The sequence below is a fragment of the Emericellopsis atlantica genome, assembly GCF_019669845.1.
Source record: "Emericellopsis atlantica unplaced genomic scaffold F5Z01scaffold_53, whole genome shotgun sequence".
Lineage (NCBI taxonomy): Eukaryota > Fungi > Ascomycota > Sordariomycetes > Hypocreales > Bionectriaceae > Emericellopsis > Emericellopsis atlantica.
This window is the reverse complement of record NW_025764755.1, coordinates 57308-75450: the sequence shown is the minus strand read 5'-3', so window position 1 is coordinate 75450 and position 18143 is coordinate 57308. Positions and strand designations below refer to the sequence as shown.

The 18143-nt window shown below is 52.6% G+C and overlaps 10 protein-coding genes across 10 annotated transcripts; 6 read left to right on the top strand and 4 right to left on the bottom strand.

Moving 5' to 3' along the window:
* Positions 1 to 1694: 1694 nt before the first annotated feature.
* F5Z01DRAFT_668527 (uncharacterized protein) lies at positions 1695 to 2436 on the top strand. The gene has a single exon (XM_046264355.1). It carries the CDS (start codon positions 1746 to 1748, stop codon positions 2334 to 2336), a length of 591 nt encoding a protein of 196 aa, XP_046113631.1. The 5' UTR covers positions 1695 to 1745; the 3' UTR covers positions 2337 to 2436.
* Positions 2437 to 3493: 1057 nt separating this feature from the next.
* On the top strand, positions 3494 to 4265 carry F5Z01DRAFT_754299 (SprT-like family-domain-containing protein; the record flags this gene model as incomplete). The annotated part of the gene is made up of 1 exon (XM_046267105.1): positions 3494 to 4265. Exon 1 carries the CDS (start codon positions 3540 to 3542, stop codon positions 4263 to 4265), a length of 726 nt encoding a protein of 241 aa, XP_046113630.1. The 5' UTR covers positions 3494 to 3539.
* F5Z01DRAFT_668523 (uncharacterized protein) lies at positions 4232 to 5832 on the top strand. The gene has a single exon (XM_046264354.1). It carries the CDS (start codon positions 4587 to 4589, stop codon positions 5475 to 5477), a length of 891 nt encoding a protein of 296 aa, XP_046113629.1. The 5' UTR covers positions 4232 to 4586; the 3' UTR covers positions 5478 to 5832.
* Positions 5833 to 5872: 40 nt separating this feature from the next.
* Positions 5873 to 8179, top strand: F5Z01DRAFT_745995 (serine/threonine-protein kinase Sgk2; the record flags this gene model as incomplete). Its single annotated transcript, XM_046266943.1, has 3 exons — positions 5873 to 5949; positions 5974 to 6100; positions 6122 to 8179. 3 exons carry the CDS (start codon positions 5873 to 5875, stop codon positions 8177 to 8179), a joined length of 2262 nt encoding a protein of 753 aa, XP_046113628.1.
* A 514-nt stretch (positions 8180 to 8693) lies between these two features.
* F5Z01DRAFT_640982 (uncharacterized protein) lies at positions 8694 to 9284 on the bottom strand (the record flags this gene model as incomplete). Its single annotated transcript, XM_046262556.1, has 2 exons — positions 8694 to 9065; positions 9111 to 9284. 2 exons carry the CDS (start codon positions 9282 to 9284, stop codon positions 8694 to 8696), a joined length of 546 nt encoding a protein of 181 aa, XP_046113627.1.
* Positions 9285 to 9775: 491 nt separating this feature from the next.
* Positions 9776 to 12071, top strand: F5Z01DRAFT_469161 (uncharacterized protein). The gene is made up of 3 exons (XM_046259989.1): positions 9776 to 10375; positions 10428 to 10725; positions 10773 to 12071. The coding sequence occupies exons 1-3, from the start codon at positions 10154 to 10156 to the stop codon at positions 11735 to 11737; spliced, it is 1485 nt and encodes a 494-aa protein (XP_046113626.1). The 5' UTR covers positions 9776 to 10153; the 3' UTR covers positions 11738 to 12071.
* Positions 11764 to 12432, bottom strand: F5Z01DRAFT_631190 (uncharacterized protein; the record flags this gene model as incomplete). The annotated part of the gene is made up of 3 exons (XM_046261771.1): positions 11764 to 11968; positions 12017 to 12306; positions 12358 to 12432. The coding sequence occupies 3 exons, from the start codon at positions 12430 to 12432 to the stop codon at positions 11764 to 11766; spliced, it is 570 nt and encodes a 189-aa protein (XP_046113625.1).
* A 1308-nt stretch (positions 12433 to 13740) lies between these two features.
* On the top strand, positions 13741 to 15867 carry F5Z01DRAFT_470170 (mitochondrial chaperone BCS1). Its single transcript, XM_046259991.1, has 2 exons — positions 13741 to 14081; positions 14131 to 15867. Exons 1-2 carry the CDS (start codon positions 13850 to 13852, stop codon positions 15411 to 15413), a joined length of 1515 nt encoding a protein of 504 aa, XP_046113624.1. The 5' UTR covers positions 13741 to 13849; the 3' UTR covers positions 15414 to 15867.
* A 317-nt stretch (positions 15868 to 16184) lies between these two features.
* On the bottom strand, positions 16185 to 17378 carry F5Z01DRAFT_696978 (uncharacterized protein). Its single transcript, XM_046266299.1, has one exon. It carries the CDS (start codon positions 17000 to 17002, stop codon positions 16322 to 16324), a length of 681 nt encoding a protein of 226 aa, XP_046113623.1. The 5' UTR covers positions 17003 to 17378; the 3' UTR covers positions 16185 to 16321.
* Positions 17267 to 18107, bottom strand: F5Z01DRAFT_678480 (uncharacterized protein; the record flags this gene model as incomplete). The annotated part of the gene is made up of 3 exons (XM_046265448.1): positions 17267 to 17378; positions 17438 to 17805; positions 17889 to 18107. 3 exons carry the CDS (start codon positions 18105 to 18107, stop codon positions 17267 to 17269), a joined length of 699 nt encoding a protein of 232 aa, XP_046113622.1.
* Between the last annotated feature and the right edge of the window lie 36 nt (positions 18108 to 18143).

Genomic DNA, 18143 nt, shown 5'->3' with positions numbered 1-18143 from the left:
TTTGGTGATAAACTTCCCGGGGGGCTACTTCGGGCTAGACGCCAACTATGGCTAGTTTCTTGGCAACGCATAACTTTTGAACTCGTCCTCCGTAGCTGAAACGGCTGCATTCTGCCTATCAATTAGACTTCCCTGAGCGGTGTCCGCATCGGGTTTCCTCAAGCATCAGTGGGTGTGTGCTCCCTGGGTCCATCCGTTTGTGGCCGCTCCTTGAGTATGACGCGCGGTCTTGGTATAAGGAAGCAGGCTGATGCGGACGATGAGCGGACATGTCATCAGTGAGTCGACGATCGGATGTTTCAGCATTCTTCATAGTCAATCCTTGGACTTAGTTGAGATCGAGCCTGGTGACCGAAACGTGCCGTATTCTCCCCCGTCCAGAAGGTCGTCGGTGCCTGCGTGCTTGTTGTGGACCACCACTTCCATGAAGCTTGGGCACTTCCACTCATTCACTGGTGCTTGAGGAAACCCGATGCGGACACCGCTCAGGGTAGTCCAGGCAGAATGCAGCCGTTCCAGTCACAGCTCCCTGTGACCCACTGTGACTGCCACACGGCAAGCAGCCAAAGCACAGAAGCATCGCACCCACTCGGATCCAGCCGCCTCTTGCGCTCCATTGTGGCTGCGAGCTTGCAGGGAGCGGTGCTTGGCATCCTAGCCCGAGGTCACAGAGAGCTTGGCAGAGGGTGGGGCCAAGCCAGATGCTGGCGGAGCATCACACCCTCTCAGTGTGATGGCTGCCACACGACAAGAAATCCCGAGGCAGGTACCCGCAATGATGGCGGAGCCGCCACACCCTCTCGTCTCAAGTCTTGTGATGGTCAATTGTGGCTGCCACATTGAAATGTCATCAGTCATGGGTAGCCTGGCCCGGACAGGAGGCCCCAGGCAAGGCATCATACCCACTCAGATCGTGGCTGCGAGCCCCAGTGGAGCGGCTAGATAGACATGACGGCTCTCGGAGCCAAGTGGCTGCTTGGAAATGACTGGGCAATGAGGCCTCTCCCATTAAGTCAGGATCACGCGTCATGCTCTAAAACAGGGCCAAGAAGGATTGACCTAGGCAGCACAGTACTTTAGCAAAGGTAGAGAAGATCTCGCAGAGTAGTGGAAGTCAAACCTGAACCGTAAGCAGTAGCCCAGTGTTCGCCCGAGTTTCGCCTTTCCATACCTCTGATCTAACGTAGCTTCTGGCAACGAGTCTTCATGCTGTTTGGAGATGGGTTCCCCAACCCATGGCTGTAACCCTACATCCACTAATTTCACATTCCGTCATGTTTTCGGCGCGAAATGACTAGTCGTGTCCGTTTCTGTTTAATGGGAGCCTTGTCCCACCTTCTCCAGTTTGGTACACAATGATTTGCTGGGAGAAGATGGACATCCTTGGATCGTATGGTCCAACGGTGGCTAGTACAGGCCGCTAATATGATACGGTCGAGTTGAATCTGGCTTCTGCATGGCATCCTCTGAGCCGATTTCCCACGTCGTGGACGGCCCTTGTACCCTGCGCACGCCCTGAAGATCTCCTCCTGTCTGGTTCGTTCCCAAAATGGCTGTGGGTGTGGAACGTGATGCACGCATCACAGCCCCATCGGCAATCCTGCCTAGTGCTACTGTACTCCAGCCAGAATTATAATGTCTATAGTTAAGTATAAACTGAACATGGGCGACGTTCAACCATCAACAAGTACTGAGGCTGATTACACCAATTGACACCAAAGCTAGCAAGATGTCCCGCCATTGACATGCAGCTGATGATTAGCTTCCTCCGGGCAACTGCTTCATTTATTGTCATCTATCAACGCAATGCACATCGCTTGGCGCACGTCGACAATCGCCTGACAGCAATTCTTCTCCTCAGTCAGTCCACTATGCATGAACTGGAGCGGGAACTTCGTGCAATTGGCACAAGCCTGTCTCCACCAGACTACGCCGCTTGTGTCGCTGACACGGCCAATGACCAAACACAGTTGTCTGCCCCTGGCATGCCACTTGTGCCTAGAACTTCTGGACCGTTTGCAGGTGGGCTATGCGTAGCCAAAGGAACCCCTTGGTTAGAGCCCCACGACGTTTTGTACACGCGTTCGGCTGGGCCCGATGACGACGGTACTTTTACCGACCATCATCCCCAGTATGGCTCTCCCATCACGCCATCGATTGACCAGATACCTTGTGCAGTACCACCACAAGTCCGGTGTGTGGTGGGGGAGACGAGGGTCCGGCATGGCATGAGGAATCGACTGGCCTCTAGTAGAGCGACAACCTATCCCCATGCGGTGATTGCTCGTGTCAGAGCGTTGAACGACACGATGCGGCGGTGGGGCAGGGAGAAATAGCTTGCTCTGACTTGTATGTGGCCGTGTTATTCAGAAAAGGGATGGCATCACGTAGACACTTGATAGGTAGATTACATAGGTACAACAGCCAATCAAGCTTTCTTGCACGGTCAAATGCCCTTTACCTGCTCCCGATTTCAGCAGGAAGGGACTTCTCAATTAGCGTATGGCAAAGACGTTATCGGTCTGGCTCACAATAGTAGACGATACACTAGTTGGATGCAGTGGGACCGAACATACGACCAAAGCCAGGCGATGACGATGGCGGGAAGGGACCCCGCGATCAGAAAACACAGGAGTAAGGTTAGGCCCCAAAGCAGGCGAGACACGGTCCTCATCCTTGTCGGTGGTCTACCTGTTAGTGTCATCGTCGAAAGAGACACGAGATAGACGTTCTTGAGCCAAAGAACCCAAGAGCACAAAACTGAAGCGAGGACTGGGGCTTTATGGTGTATATGTTGACGAAGTACATCGCATACTTTGTCTATGAGACCGCTGGAAAGGGGACAGTGCGAGATTGTCGCACGACTCTGTAGGCTGCTTTGGAGGTGCCGAGTTATTCATGGCGCTTACTGTTACTGATAAACTGACTTCTTTACCTTTATGTCATATGTGGCCGCCTGGAAATCGACGAAAAGCTTGGAGCAGCGACAAGGTCTCCAAAGCGCAGATTTCGACAGTTAATCGGGCGAAGCCGGCAGCTTCTGGTTATCAATGCAAGTGCATCATCACTTTAGGTCGGAGCTCCCACCTCCTACGTACGGAAAAACAAGAGTCAAGTCTGCTATTGTCAACTAGAGTAATCCAGCCCTACCAGTATCTTCGAACTCAGCGAACGATATTTCAACAGGAAGCAATCGCGGCCGCACGCATCAGGAATGATGAGGCGCAGACGCGAGAGACGCTGGCACAAGGCTCCTCTTACATGTGATTCGAAGTGATATTGCGTGAGAAGAACCTAGCGGGTCTTGAGGCACGTGACGTCTAGTCATCTCATCCGGTTCAATGACAGTCTTCAGCTCTTTCATCAATGCCTTGTGGCGGGGCTTTCATTGAGATGCATATGTGGAGCGCAATTGCTAAGCAGGATGCTGGAGGAACCTGGGAATCTGGATATAAGAACCATGGTGCCTACCTTATGACGAACATTGTCTCTCATGGCCAGCTCTTCCCAAACAAAAGCCAGCCTGAGTGACAATCGAGATGGGCTTGGAATCCACCTTTGTTGAGAGTTCGGGCCTACACCAGTCTGCCATCGCGCACTCACATTGCGAGTGTGGTGGCTCATCCGACCCGGGGAAGCAGTTGCACGAGCATCGACACCATTGTATCAAGAGGCGGGAGTTTGATACAAGAAAACATGCGTTGGCTTACAGTTTCTTGCGCGAACTTGATCAATCTATCACGCAAGGTCAGCTTGGTCAGCTCGTCCTTTCGACAGGTGGTGTGAAGATCACCTGGTCCAAAACCCTCAGAACTACGGCTGGCCGAGCCACATGGCGTCGTTCGAAGATACGCCTTCACAATTATGGAGTTGACGGCGATGAAATCAAGCACCACCACTATGCAACTATTGAGCTAGCCGAAAAGGTCGTCGATGATGAGGACAAGCTGATGAATACGCTCGCGCATGAATTTTGTCACTTGGCAACCTTCATGATCACCAAAATTATCACCAATCCACATGGCAAGGAGTTTAGACAGTGGGCGAGGAAATGTTCTCTGGTATTTGGCGCGCGCGGAGTGAACGTGACCACCAGACATGGCTACAAGATCAACTTTGAGTACATCTGGAAATGCACTGGGTGTGAAATCGAGGTCAAACGGCACTCGCGAAGTGTCAACCCACGTAAGATATGCTGTGTATTTTGCAAGGGGAAATCTCAAGCAAATCAAGCCCATAGCGAGGGGCAGTGCCAAGTTTGGTGAGCCAGGGCTTGTGGAGGGATAGGGAGCTATCCGAGGCGACTGTAGGGCTTGTAGGACTTGAGATTCGTCACTTCTGGGTACATAATCTGTGTGTTTATAAAAACACTCGCCGAACGGGCTCATATCATGTAGCTCGTGTCTTTGACATATCTCCGTTCACGATCCCTTGATAGCATATATGGATCAATGTGGTAGAACAGACCGATAGAAGGTCAACTACCGGCATAGTTGAGATGGTATAGTACGGTGATTGTAGAAAAGCCTGAAGAGGTTTCCAGGTTGAGAATTTCGTGGACGAGGTCACGGAGATGCCCTGAATTTATGCTCTTGCCGGTCCCACTCAGCTACCCACAGCTTCCAATGGGACATCATGTTCTCCGTGCGCCTGTTCCTGTCCCGGAAGAATACCCCACCTTCAGCAAGTACTACGCCGCTACTGATCGCTGGAATGACTTCGTGACCCTTGGAGGAATAGTGGACTCAAGCATGAATCGACTGCAGTATTGCATCGCGACCGAACTCCTGCGGGACTCCATCATCCCCGGTATGATACTTCCTGACAACCAGTCAACCCTCGGCTTCCCCCTCCATCACCATGATATTAGTGTCCAGAACATATTTGTCGACGATGACTTGAACATTACATGTGTCATCGACTGGGCATTCTCCTCCACTGTTCCTCCAGCACAGCTGCTCGCTACTCCAGGCCTACCACATCCCAGAGACTTGGTGTTGGATTTGTCCTTGGCAAATGCCTTCCGATCTGGCTTCGAAAGCGAGGATAGCAATGCCGACAGGTTGATTGTCGAACCTGACTGTTGGAAAGTCGCGCAGATGGTCTCACATTACATGCGCTTGGTGAATCTGGATGCTTTACAAGACTATGGTCACCTCGAGACACTCTGTGTGCTTGCCCGGCGACGGGTATCTCCCGAAGATGACGATTATGACATCAACAGCCTGCCAGCTATGATGGCAACAAAAGCTACGACCCTGGAAGCGCTCGCGCTCGCTAGCAAGTTAGCAGCTGACGACGAGCCAGAAAGCGAAACCCGTCGGCGGGAGAAGGAGTACTTCAACGCAGTAGGCTCCAAGCGACTAGCGATAGCGCGCAAGGTGGCATTGGCAGCCAAGGTGAATCCACAATTTGTGGCAGATGGGCGGCTGTGGCGCTGGGTCGATGCAGTAATTGAGTATTGCGACAGCGCGTGATCCGAAGGGCTGATTATCCTGAAGGGTGTCGAGGCCTGTCCTTGGAGGTAGAAGAAGAAGAAAACAGTAACACATTCGTGTTTCAGCCTCATCTATATGAGCGGTTCCTCAAGAAGTGTCCTTGGGAGGTCCCGCCGCGGCTGGAACAGGAGACAGCCACTACATTCGTATAGAACAAGATGGAACCTTCGAAGCCGCCGACCAGCTCCGACCAATGGTCATGGTAGCCCCACTTTCCAAAAATGGGTTAGCTATTCTTGCCGTCTGGCGTTTGGGCGCCAGCTGTCACAACCCTGCAAACACGTGTGCTGTCGCGTCTGCTTTGTTTTCTGTTTACCTCTCCCTCGCTATCTCAACAGACTGTACATTAGCCATGCTCTTCACACGACATCAAAATGCCCCTTACAGCAAAGCACCTCAAGATCATTTCGGAACGTCCACTCAATGATGCTCTTGATTCTTTCCGAGAAAAGTTGCGCGACTTCAACGAGACCAGCGACCCGCGACAAGAAGATATTGCGAGTCTTCTCTCGGCTTTAGTTGCTTCGCCAGCTGCGTTTAGCCTTCCTTCGCCGGACGAAAGCGGTAGCGTCGCAGTCAAGCTGCTATCTATCCTACAATGTGTCCGAGGAGGCGAAGTAAAGACCCAGCAATTCCATCCTCTGGTCCGCCATGTCATTGACGATTCCCCTGATATCGACGTCTGGGAAGCTGTCTTCACCGTCATCGATTCTCTTAGCACCCTCACTCCTCCCCCGTCCGGCATCGCCCCGACATTCAAAGGAACACCAATTAAAACCAGCTCGAGCCGACTTGCCGATAGCGAAACGCGCGACGTCGTCGAGGGAGAACTCTTCTTCGAGATAAAGGACTGCACCTTTCGCAATGTGAAGGGATTCTGCGACAAGTTCTTTGACCCTAAGCGCTGGCGCAAAGAGCAGAAAGCAATGCTGAGGGAGATGATGACAGCACACGACGGAAAGAGATGGACAGATTTCCCGACCCCTTCAGACGAAAAGCCGGTCTGGGACTGGTTCCGTTCACTAGAGGAGCGCTTCCTAGCCGATGCTTCGTACAAGCTTCATACCACTAAAACCGCCCACCAGTTCCAGGAACGGAAAGGCCAGATGGATGTCTTCTTCCAGACGCCAGCCAAGAAAACGGACGGCACCTTTTGGTACAAGCATGTCCTTGTCGTTGGAGAGCAAAAGAAGTCATACGACACGGGCAGATTCAAGGCGGACCTTCTTCAGATTACGCGCTATGTGCGAGGCGTCTTCGCCGACCAGCCGACGCGCCGATTTGTCCACGCGTTCTCCCTCTGCGCGTCCACGATGGAGCTCTGGGTCTTCGATCGATCTGGACCATACAGCTCTGGACCATTTGACATTCATGACGAGCCGGATAAATTTGCGCGCGCTTTTGTTGGGTATGCCACAATGGACGACGATGCGATGGGCCTGGACACATTCATCGAACGAAAGGACGGGCATCGCTGTGTCATATTGGACGACCTAAATGGCAACGAATCGAAGGTTAGGCTGAGGAGCCCGATAGTCAGGCAGAAGGCAGTCGTTTGTCGAGGGACCACGTGCTTTGAGACTCGAAATAGCCACGTCGCGAAGTTCTCGTGGGCATCGGATAAGCGGAAACTGGAGGTGGAACAGCTCAAGCTAGCAGAAGAACGGGGCGTCAAGGGAGTGGCCAAAGTGGTGGCACATCGTCAAATCACTACCATTGCAGAGGTACGCAATGGCTTGGAGTTTCCGGAACGTCATCGGTTCCGGAACGAAGACGTCCACTTTGACGAACCGCCATCAACCACCACAAGCACGAACTCGTTGGGCCAAAAGCGCAAGTCATCGTCCGACCACACATCCGACGACGCGTCCGGATCCAAGAGGCGGCGGTCTAACAGTCAGAAGTCGCGGCTGGTCCGAGAACTAAATAACCAGCGGTCTATCGGCAGAGCCAAGCCGAGCTTGTACACGCCTGGCGAGGACCTGTGGGAAAATAGGATATATTCCTGCCTCGTGGTGTCGCCAGCCGGCCGTGTTATTAGCGACTTCAGAACCATCAAGGAACTGTTGGAGTCGATGCAAGATGCAATCAAGGCTCACCAGTCTCTGTACGTCACTGGCAACATTCTCCACCGCGACATCTCATCAAATAACATCATTATTACGAAGCCCGAGATGGCGGGTGGCTTCAAGGGCATGCTCATCGACCTCGACCTGGCGAAGGTGAGAGACAGCGGCCCGAGCGGAGCGCGGCACCAGACGGGCACAATGCAGTTCATGGCAGTGGAGGTGCTGCGCATGGTCGACCACACCTACCGCCATGACCTGGAGTCGTTCTTCTACGTTTTGCTCTGGATGTGTGCGCGCCAGTCATGGAGTAATGGATTTGCTGGTGAAGAGAAGCCGCCGAAGGAGAGCCTTCTTCGAAGATGGGAAATCGGCAGCTTCAAGTATATTGCAGCTGCTAAAGAAGGTGACATGACCGTGAACAGGCTGGAAGGCATCATGGGCGAATTCCCAGAGGCGTTAGATGCTGTTAAGCCGCTCTGTCTGAGGATTAGGAAGATCCTCTTCCCCTTGGACGAAGATGAAAGAATGAGCTTTGGAACCCCTGCAGGAGACCCAGACCAACTCTATACACCCATTCTAGCAGCATATGATGCTGCTGTTAGCGAGCTATAGTAAAGAGTTGACGTTTCGATGGCGAAAGTTTCACACTCGTTGCAGCAAGTTCAGCACCACGTCAGTTATCGACGACCTCAACTTGGAGCGGGGCTGTGGCGTGGGCAATGTAAGCGATACCGCCTTATGATATCCGAGACCGGTATATAGTATACCCAGTACATCATCCAGCTAAGACATGTCACGTGTCTCAGCACCTCGTTTCCTTTGGCGCTCGCTCGCAATCCCGGAAAATCATTGTCGCCATTTCCGTTACGATCGAGCTTTCCGCCTAACATAATGCAGCAGGTCAGGTTGACGACAAGGTTGGGCACACTCTGTACCATTTTGTACAACCTGCGCCTCTGGGATGTCTCAGCTTGCGGACAAGAAAAGCATTGACCAAGTGAAGGGACATAGTAGCGCAAGAAGGACAATGTGGTACTGATGGCAAGGAAAGGATTAGATGGATGCAGTCGAAACATTCTCAAATTAAAACGGTAATGACTGTATGGGAACCCAAAGCTACTCGTATCTAGCGTCCTTCGCGCCCCTCAGACCCGTCCATGGCCGGTGCTATCCTCAATTGCTGCTGTCCGGCCAAAGAGTCTTGGAGCGAGTCTTTCTGAACATTTAGTGGAGTTGACATATTCGCCTGAGTGCCGTCATCTGCAGTAGGAGGGTGTGGAGACGCATCTGCTATGTTGTTCGAAGTTGAGGCTGGGCCACCTGGGAGATCGCTCATCGATGTAGACCTATCGTACCTAGATTGCGTCCAGGATCTATCACTGCTGCCAGCCGCGTGAGAAGGGAGCGAGCGGCCGGTCGAACGCTTTTGACGTTCTACCGCGTTCGCTCTGGTACTCGGTGGCTGATCCTCGGCAGCCTCCATATTCGCCATCATTTTCTAAAAGGTCAGCTTGGCTCACCAAGGGCGGGAAAGCGCTCGTACCTCCACAACATCGAGATCATTCCAGTCGTACTTGTAGTCTCCCAAGAGTTCGCTTGCGCTGCGCCCACTGTCATCGGCAGACTCCACTTCTCGAGCGGTTCGCGAAGGAGTCCATGAATCTTCCCCGACTCGGCCTGGTGACCTAGCTGAATCGCGTTCCGGCTTGCTGGGCATGTTGGGATGATCAGAGGCGGAATTTGGTGATCAAAGGGTCCAGAAAAATGCTGAAGAAAGGCTGTTTGGCGTTTGCACAAAGGTGAGATATGCCTAGTCAGATTCCCTCCCATTTTCGAGACGAGGGATGGACTCTATATAGATGTTTGACTACCTATACGGCAGCGGCCAGTCCAAGCTCCTCCCCGCAGCCGGGAACTGTAAGTTTCATGAAGTTGGAGTGAAATCTGCACCTCAGAGGAACCTGGCCTTTCGCGCTAAGCGAGGAGGCCTATCATCGCCCCCCTCGGTCCCCGCAACTTCCAAATAGGGAAATGTACGATAACTGGGGTTCTGCATCCTCATGCAAGCCTGCTGAAGCCGGCGCGGGCCGCAACATGGTTCTTTGCGAAATGGTTTCTGGGTAGAAGAGCCTGACATCATGTCTCTCGGAACGATCTCGAATACGGCCGTGGTCGTCATCAACGTTGCTGAACAGCTGTGAATTGCCCCACCCTGTTTCCTCTCTTCTCTCTCAAGAGCGTCTGTCTATCCGCACCGCGAGTACCAACACCAACCCGCTTGCCACTTTCCCCGAGGTACTAATGTTTCATATGTCAGCCTGTTTATCCCATACCCGAATGGCGGATAGAAAAGTCGCACATTTTGAGAGTGCTCAGCTCAGCCGAGCGATAGCTCTAATTGTTCCCATTACATTTGGAGCAGACATATCCGCCAACGTACCCGGTGCCATTGCACTCGGAGCATGTTGTAGGCATCTTTCCAATAGTGTGCTCGTAGACGATTTGCGAGGTGTCTGAGGGAAAAAATGGAAGACTTGGTAAAAATTGGCGTGTCCCTAGTGTCATGAGGCTATTTATTGCTGGGGCATGGATCCTCGCGGGGTCTCGACACGTGATCACTGGAGCCGACCGAGCTTCCCCGCCGGCTGCCAATTGAACCGCCTCACCGTCTCCAACATACCCATGGTACTCTTCCTTCATTCAAAATCCCGTATAATGGCCACGTCGCAAATGTCCACACAATGCCAAACTTGTTACGGCACATTTGGCTCAATTGACGACTTACGGAAACATATCTGGGGTTATCAGGTGCGCGTTTTGTCGTCCGTTGGCGGCCCTTGCTGACTTTCCTTCGCTCAAGGTCGAGATAAACCGGCATTCGACCAGGATACAGGAAGCTCAACTGCATCTGCCTCCACGTCGACACCGCATGCCTTGGAATCCGTCCAATCATTTAGGCTGCGAATACTGCTCCCACGATACACCTTACGAGAACGAAATACTCGAAAATGACGACGACGCATTCAACGATAACAATGAATCGGAAGCCGAAGGCGACTGCGTTGCGCCAGTGAAGACTCGGGAGTTTGCATGTCCAGATACAAGATGCGACAAGCGGTTCATGAGAATGACACGCTTGGTTGCTCACTTTGGGAAGCGTACCAACCCCATCTCATTTATGTGAGCACCTACTAAGCCACAGCAGATGTCCAATGCTTTGAGGTTTGTGTTCACTGCCGTGAGCTGTTCACTCAAGCCTCTCGTTATCTTGGACACAAATGTGACAATCGCGGAGACAATGCTGCGAAGAAGTACTACGTGACGGAGCGACGCTCGCAACTTCAAAATTATATCATCGATAAGCTGTATCAGAACGATCGTTCCCTCCCGACCCTCCAGGATCGAAAACGACCACACGAGATGGCGAATCTGTGCTCAGTGATGCGGTTGGGAAAGAAACGGAAGGCGAACTCAAATGAAGATACCTCGCTGGTCTCCTTCGACGGCAAGCCTCGTGATTCAGCTACTAGTCGTGCGGTTGAGGCCTCCCCAGCGCATCCCATTGAACCAGGAGACGCGACTACTGATGCGCCCATGGTGCATCAAATACCGGCATCTTCTTTTTCAAGTAACACCGACACGCCTGATGCGGATTTCTCAGGCGATTTAGCCTCGTCATTGCCCTCTGGCGTGCTTGAAATGCCTAACTATTGGCCTGCGCGCAAGATCGCTCCAATGTTTCATAGCGCCACCATAACTCCAAACTATGAAATAGGACAGCAGTACGAGTCTCAGCTTGGTCCAAATCTGGCGAACATGGTGGCCAACGGCCATTGTCCACCCGTCGACTCACTGAGCATGGCCGGGTCGTCCAACTACTCGAACGCTCAGTTGGGACCCGCTCTGTCTGTCAATGTAGGAGACGACCCTTCATTTAGTTCTTTCCAAATGGCCGGATCACCAAGCTTGTCATCTTCTCGAAAGATTGCGCCAATGTTTCGTCATAATACGATAACACCGACCTACGATTGTGGACAGCAAACACGACATCTGGACCCAATGGTGCATGAAGATACGGAACCACGGGGCACGTTATATTTCGGCATGTTGACCGCTCAGGCCGCAGATGAGGCGGCTCAAACTGGCCATACGGGGCATATGTTCTTTTAACAATGGTTTTCCCTCCTGTCCATACGCTATCCTGCCGAATCTGCTTCGTGGTCCGAGGCGTATTTGACGTTGATTTTAAAGTTTGTACTTTCCATTTCATTGACCGTATGATTCAGCCGTGCCGATAACTCCATCGGATGCCATGCCTTCATTGCCTCCTTTGTCCCAACAGCAAACGTGATCGCTGTACCATTTTCAACTTCGAAGGCGACGCGGGAGTCGTGAATAGTACTGTAAATGAAATTAGGCGAGAGACTGATGGCTGTCAAAGTAACTTACAAGCCGCCATCATCGAGGGTCTCGGTTTCGGGTCTGAGGCCGAGTTCTTTCAAATGCGTTCGAGCAACAGCCAACAGGGAATTTGCTGCCTCGACAGGCTTCAACCAGTGATGGTGAGAATCTGGCCAAAAGTGGATCTTGGACTGCCTGCCCCAAAGCATAATGATGAGGGTTTCCATTTCAGAATCGGGAGCGCTCTCGAAGGTGCAGACTTGACGAGCAGGCCCAATAGACCTGTAAAGCCCCAATGCACACCAGCTGAACGAGGATTTGATGACTGTCCGAATGAGCTGCCAATGCTTAGATCATGACTCATATGCACATAGATAACCAATACTAACTTGGTGGTCCAGGACATTGTCTTTGCAAAAGAGCAAACCGCGCTGCGATGCGAAAGCAACGCCGTCATCGTCCATCTGCTGGACACGTTGCGCTAGAACAGCATCGTGTACCTTCAAATAACCTGTGGTCGAAAGAGCATTCTGTATCTCTTGCTCTGACAGTAACGAGCCCGAAGCCATCGGATGGGTCTGTTGGCGATGTCGATGTTGCGATGCATCGTTTGATATCAGGAAGAGGGGCAAATGTCACATGCCGCTCTTGCGGTAAAAAGATGTCCCGCGGTGCTGCACAGTCGCGCGAGAGGACGTCATCCTCTCGTCTCCACACCACAGCGTCCCCGCACTCGCCTGACCAATGTCAGCTGCAAGCGCCAGTCGCGTTTGATTCGTCCTACAGCCCAAGTAAGAAAATGTGCAAATGAACTCCAACATTACTGAATGAGGAAATGTGCAAAGAGACGAGGCTAGCGCTTTGGCATGCATCGACAGCGGCGGGGCGGCACGTCTCAAACAACAGAGGCTTGAGCGATAGGTCAGCAGCTAATTGATACCTTGGAAACTACGGTTGCCGACTTGCCCGGCACGGTGAACACGTTGGCAAGCATCTTCCAGGAGTTCACGAAGAGTGCTGCTCCTGGCCCCCAGGCCTTGACGAAATAGGTGCGCTTGGTTCTGGCTGTCCATTCGGCGTTGTTTTGTTGATCATATTTCTTTTAATACATCTAATAATTAGTTTCATAATGCAATAACTCTCCCAACAGCGTCCTCTTCCCGAGGCCGGCAAGCATTGCCCTCCGCATGCTGCAGGCCGCCGCTCATGACACTGGTGCGATCCTCCCAGATTACATTTGCTTTGCGAACATTGCAGGCACAACCCTAATTCCACTCAGAAAGAGATCTAACGGATCACCAAGGGCGTCATCACTCCTACTGGTAGCTATGGTCAGATAGGCATACCACAGACAGGCATTGTTTCAGAGGCGCCCGGAACACCCTGCCGGAAGAGACTCAACGTCAGGTCTAATGCAAGACATGGCCGGCGCCAGGTTGTGTTGGCCGCCGCTCGTCTCGGCCAGTTGGAGATACGTAGGCCAGTGACGATCATCCCGTGTGGATGATAAACAATCACTAGCGTAGAGCCCGCCAGGAACTTGCATGGTGCGGGCTGCGTAGCGTCCGCGTGGGAGCAATCGAACCTGGATGATACACAGCAGCAGTTCGGGTTGAATGCCACATCCATCACCTCATCGGATGGAGTGTGGGGTTCAACGGGGTATGATAAACGTTACTTCCTGCGGCACGCTATGCGGTGGCATCCGAAGTTAGGTGTTGAAAAGTATAAGAATGCCATGTGCTCTTCACTCACCCTCACTTCCAACCTTCAACCCCAATTCAGCCCCCCAACACTGCGTCTTAGCCCTCCCCGTTTACCCTCTTATTCCTCCTTGCACCTCGCACTTTGCACTGTCTTCCGTTACGACCAGAAAGCTCCATGATGACACCATCCAGCAACACGAGCCACCCTCCTACCCAGGAAGCCCCACTCCAACAATTATCCCTTTTGGATATCTTCTTCCCCGGGGCTTCCCTCGCTTCAAGTACCATCCAACAGATTCTAGCTGGAGATCTGGGCAGCTATGCTCACTTGATGTACCTTTTTGGGTTGCTTGGCTTGTTAAGCCCTTATATCTACAAGTTGAAGGCCTTTTTGGAAGGCTCATTCAGTCAGTAGTTCTACTTCAACCTACACATGCTCTTCCTAATAATAGCCAGCATCCACCGTGTACGTGCAGAGCACGGACGAAACGTATAACATGGTTCTGGAGTGGATCTCCTCTCGAGGTCTTGACGGCGCCGCTCGGTCCTCTATTGTTCGAGTCAAGAAGCAAAATGGCCGGGAGGATCCTATAGGCAAGGCCAAGAAAGCGCTCAGCTTCTCGCCCTGGCATGGCAGCTTCATCTTCCGTCACAGGAACAGCTTCCTTTCATATCGGACCTCGCTGGCAGATGTCGGCTTTCGCAAGGAGGAAGAACTTTCCATTACGTGTCTTGGCCGGTCTCCCAAGACAGTGAAGGACTTCTTGAACGAATGTAAAGACGAATACCTCCGCCTCAACAGGAACAAGACGACGGTTTTTAGAAACCGTCGCGATTGCTGGGAGCGCGTGGCGGTGGTAGAAGCCCGGCCACTGTCGACCGTCATCCTTGCAGACACGCAAAAGCAATCGCTCATCAAAGACGTTGGGGAATTCTTCGATAAACGAACTCGACGATGGTACTCTACGAGATCCGTGCCTTATCGCAAAGGCATACTCTTCTATGGTCCTCCAGGGACCGGAAAGACCAGCTTGAGCTTGTCCGTGGCTGGTCGCTTTGGTCTGGACATCTACACCGCCAGCGTATCAACTGTCAACGATCAAATGCTCCACGATCTGTTCACCAAGCTCCCTCCACAGTGTATCGTCTTGCTAGAAGATATTGACGCAGCCACTGCGACACATTGTCGTGGAGCTGGTAGTGCGAATGCCAGTAAACCTGCGGATAAGGAGTCGGTGACGCTATCGGGACTCCTCAATGCTTTCGACGGTGTTGCTTCCCAAGAGGGTCGACTCCTCATCATGACAACGAACCACATCAGGAAATTAGATGATGCCCTTATTCGACCAGGGCGTATCGACAGGAAGGTTGAGTTCCAACTTGTCGACAGGGATTTGGCCACTCAGGTATACCGACTCGTGTTTGAGGAGCCAGCCGACGTTGTTTCGACCGGAAAAAGCCAGGCCAAAGATCAACTAAGGGTTGAACAACTTTCGATCGAGTTTGCTGCTAAAATACCGGACCACGAGTTCAGCCCGGCCGAGGTCTTGTCCTTCCTCATACCGTACAGGGACTCTCCCAGTTGCGCTCTAGAGAATGTGGAAGAGTGGGCGGCGCATACATTGAAAGAAAAGAGGAGCAAGGAAGCTGGTCCTTGTGAAGACGGCATGTCCAACAGGGATAGAACATCCGCCAACCATGGAAAATATCTCCTTTCGTTTTTGAAATTTTGGGGTTAAAACTAGGTTCTTACCATGTGTAGCACATGAAAGAAGTCAATAGCCTGGAGGTCCAGGCAACAGATAGTCAATTAACTTATTTCACACTCTCAGTCAAGCTCATGATGACGAGTTTGGCATGATTTGATGGAGCTTGGAGTCAGCACCATCGCGATAGGTCCTCTTCGATGCCGCGGAGAACGCCGACGGCCCACGACGTGGTTTCGCCGTGTATGAATGAGCTCGACAGGGTCGGTGAGTCTTTCGTACCATCACCCCCAGCTGCCGGGCTATGTCTCCCTTCTGCTACTGGCATGGTTGGCCACAGCTCATTGAGAGTTCGTCTCGTGATGTAGTCCATGCGGATCTAAAGTTGGAATTCGGGAGCCTCGTGCGCATCGTAGACGCAGGGACCGGAACTCTAGCTCCTCTGAGCGCGTCTGCCTCTCCAAGGCGCTGGACCGTCTTATCTAAGGTAAAATACGACACTGATGTAAACTGCAATCTTTTGTCTCATGAAAGGAAGACCGCCCACATGCCTAGATCTACTGACTCCGTTCGCAGCAACGAAACTTGCTACTCTCGCCGGCCAACCCTTCAGCAGGCTCCGCGTCGCTTCAACTTCGGGGAGGAGTGCACTTGGAGGCACACTTAAGACCGCCGCCCAGGGAAAGTATCGCTGAACAGTCGATGGATAGCCGGCCAAGTAAAACCCTTCTCCCCAACCTTTAACTCAGGGAGAAGCTCGTCTTCTTCTGGCGTGAAAGTGACCCTTGGGGCTGTGTCTAGCCTACGCCGGCTGCCCTTTCTTGCTATAGGAGCTCGAGACCTGTTGCTTCTGGGGCAGCGTGCTTGTTGGCCGTCTACCTGCGGGTCCCAATCGAATTGTAGCTGGAAAGTCGTCCGGCCGTTACCTAGCGTAACGCGTTTCAGCGTGGCATTCGGCAAGAGCTACTCCCCGAACTTGGCACTGGTGGTTCTGCCAAGGCTGTCCTGAGAAGAATCGTGCGATGATGGCGGACTGGGTATGTTGCTCCTAGGGCGTATGGACCGAGCGAAGAAATACCCCGCCGGCGTTTTCGTGAAGGGCTAACTGGAGGTCGGTAAGCCTTGCGGCGCTTGGGGAAAGGCGGGTCCAACTCCTCAACTCCGTCACTACCTCCATGTCCATCCTCACTCAAGAACGGGGGGTGGAATTCTTCATCGTCGGGAATTTTGGCGTGGCGCCTGACGCTGACGTTGGCGTCGTCGTCTGAGCCTGAATCAATGCTTGCAGCGGGACCCGAGTTCATGTACGCCCTGATGTTCTTCGAGCGCCGTTGAGAGGTTCGGCGCGGGTTACTTCGTCTTTCATGTGGACTTCTGCTTCTGACCGCACCCTGGGGCGACGCAGCCTCACTCCCGTAAGCTGTGTCGGTTTCCATTCCAATACCTTGCCTGCGCGGCCGACTTGGAGAAGTCAGCGTTGGAGAACCAGCCCTCGGCGTCTCAGGACGAGTGCTACGGAGGACACCCCTTTGCCAAGGCATCGAACTCATCCTGCCGTCGTTGCTGCTGCTGCTCATTCCCACCTTCCGCCGGTAGAAGGTCCTCAGCACAGACAGCCTCATACATGACGCCCCCAAGGTACGCGTTGCTAGATCTCTGAATAGCCGGCGGCATGTCAGTCCGGTATAGAAATTCGAATCACAACCTCGTCTCGGAGACTAAAGAAACTTGCAACAGGAGATCGCCATCCCGGATCTGCCTGATAATGGAGTCCATGTCGACGCCCATGCGGATCCGTCGGACGATCTCGTAGGCCTGCCTTGGGGGACCGGTGTTAAGGTATTGATATATTTCTTTGAGGATTTTGCTTTCGTCTTCCAATTCTTTCAGACGGCGCCTGAGGGCTTGGGAATTTGTCTCGGCGGATGAGAGGGATTGATAGCTGCATTTTGAGTGGTTTCTGACACAAGCGGCGCATTTAGGCCTGGCTCCCGAGCACTAACATCTTCAGCACGGCATGGCAGGCCTGCAGAAGAGACATCGAATGCATTGCGTACATGTTGCCGGACCCGTAGCCAGTAATATCGAACGTAACGGGTAGCCCCATGCCGATGGAGAAGGGCTTCATGAAGTTCTTCAGATTGGGGAGCGTGGCGGATATGAAGGACCAGAGCACCATGACCTGAAGGGAAAGGATACTGTTCGTAGCGGCAAACTGAGGCTCGGCAGAGGGCGGGTATCGTGTGACATGTACATAGTGGATGGCCGAGAGAATGATGAGCGGCAGTCGGAAGGAGAAGGCCAGGACGACTTGGCAATTCCGTTTGAAGGACATGGCAACCGTCGAGGACAGAAGAACGACGAGGAACCACGACATAACTTCGGTGGCGATGTCGATAGCTGTAATGGCGGCCCAGCGAGAGTTCTAGGAACGTTATTCCTTCGTTAGGGAGCCGAGTCTAACGATTTCAATGATGGCCCTTTGGCCAAAACACCGTGAAAACATACCTGGCTCGGACATTGCTCGAGGTTCTTGGGCGTCAGTGCTGTATCGCCACGACAGTTGACCAGTATTCCAACTGCTGATCCGATCCCCCATATGGCGCTGAGACACGTCAAGCCAACGCAGAACGATCGGCTCTTTCCTGTTCTTGTGCCGATGATGCGCAGTACGAGGGCAAGAATGGAGCATTTTGTGAGAGACAATATCAACAAGCACAAGGCCATGCTGAAGTCGTGGAACTAGTATGTAACTAAGCGTTG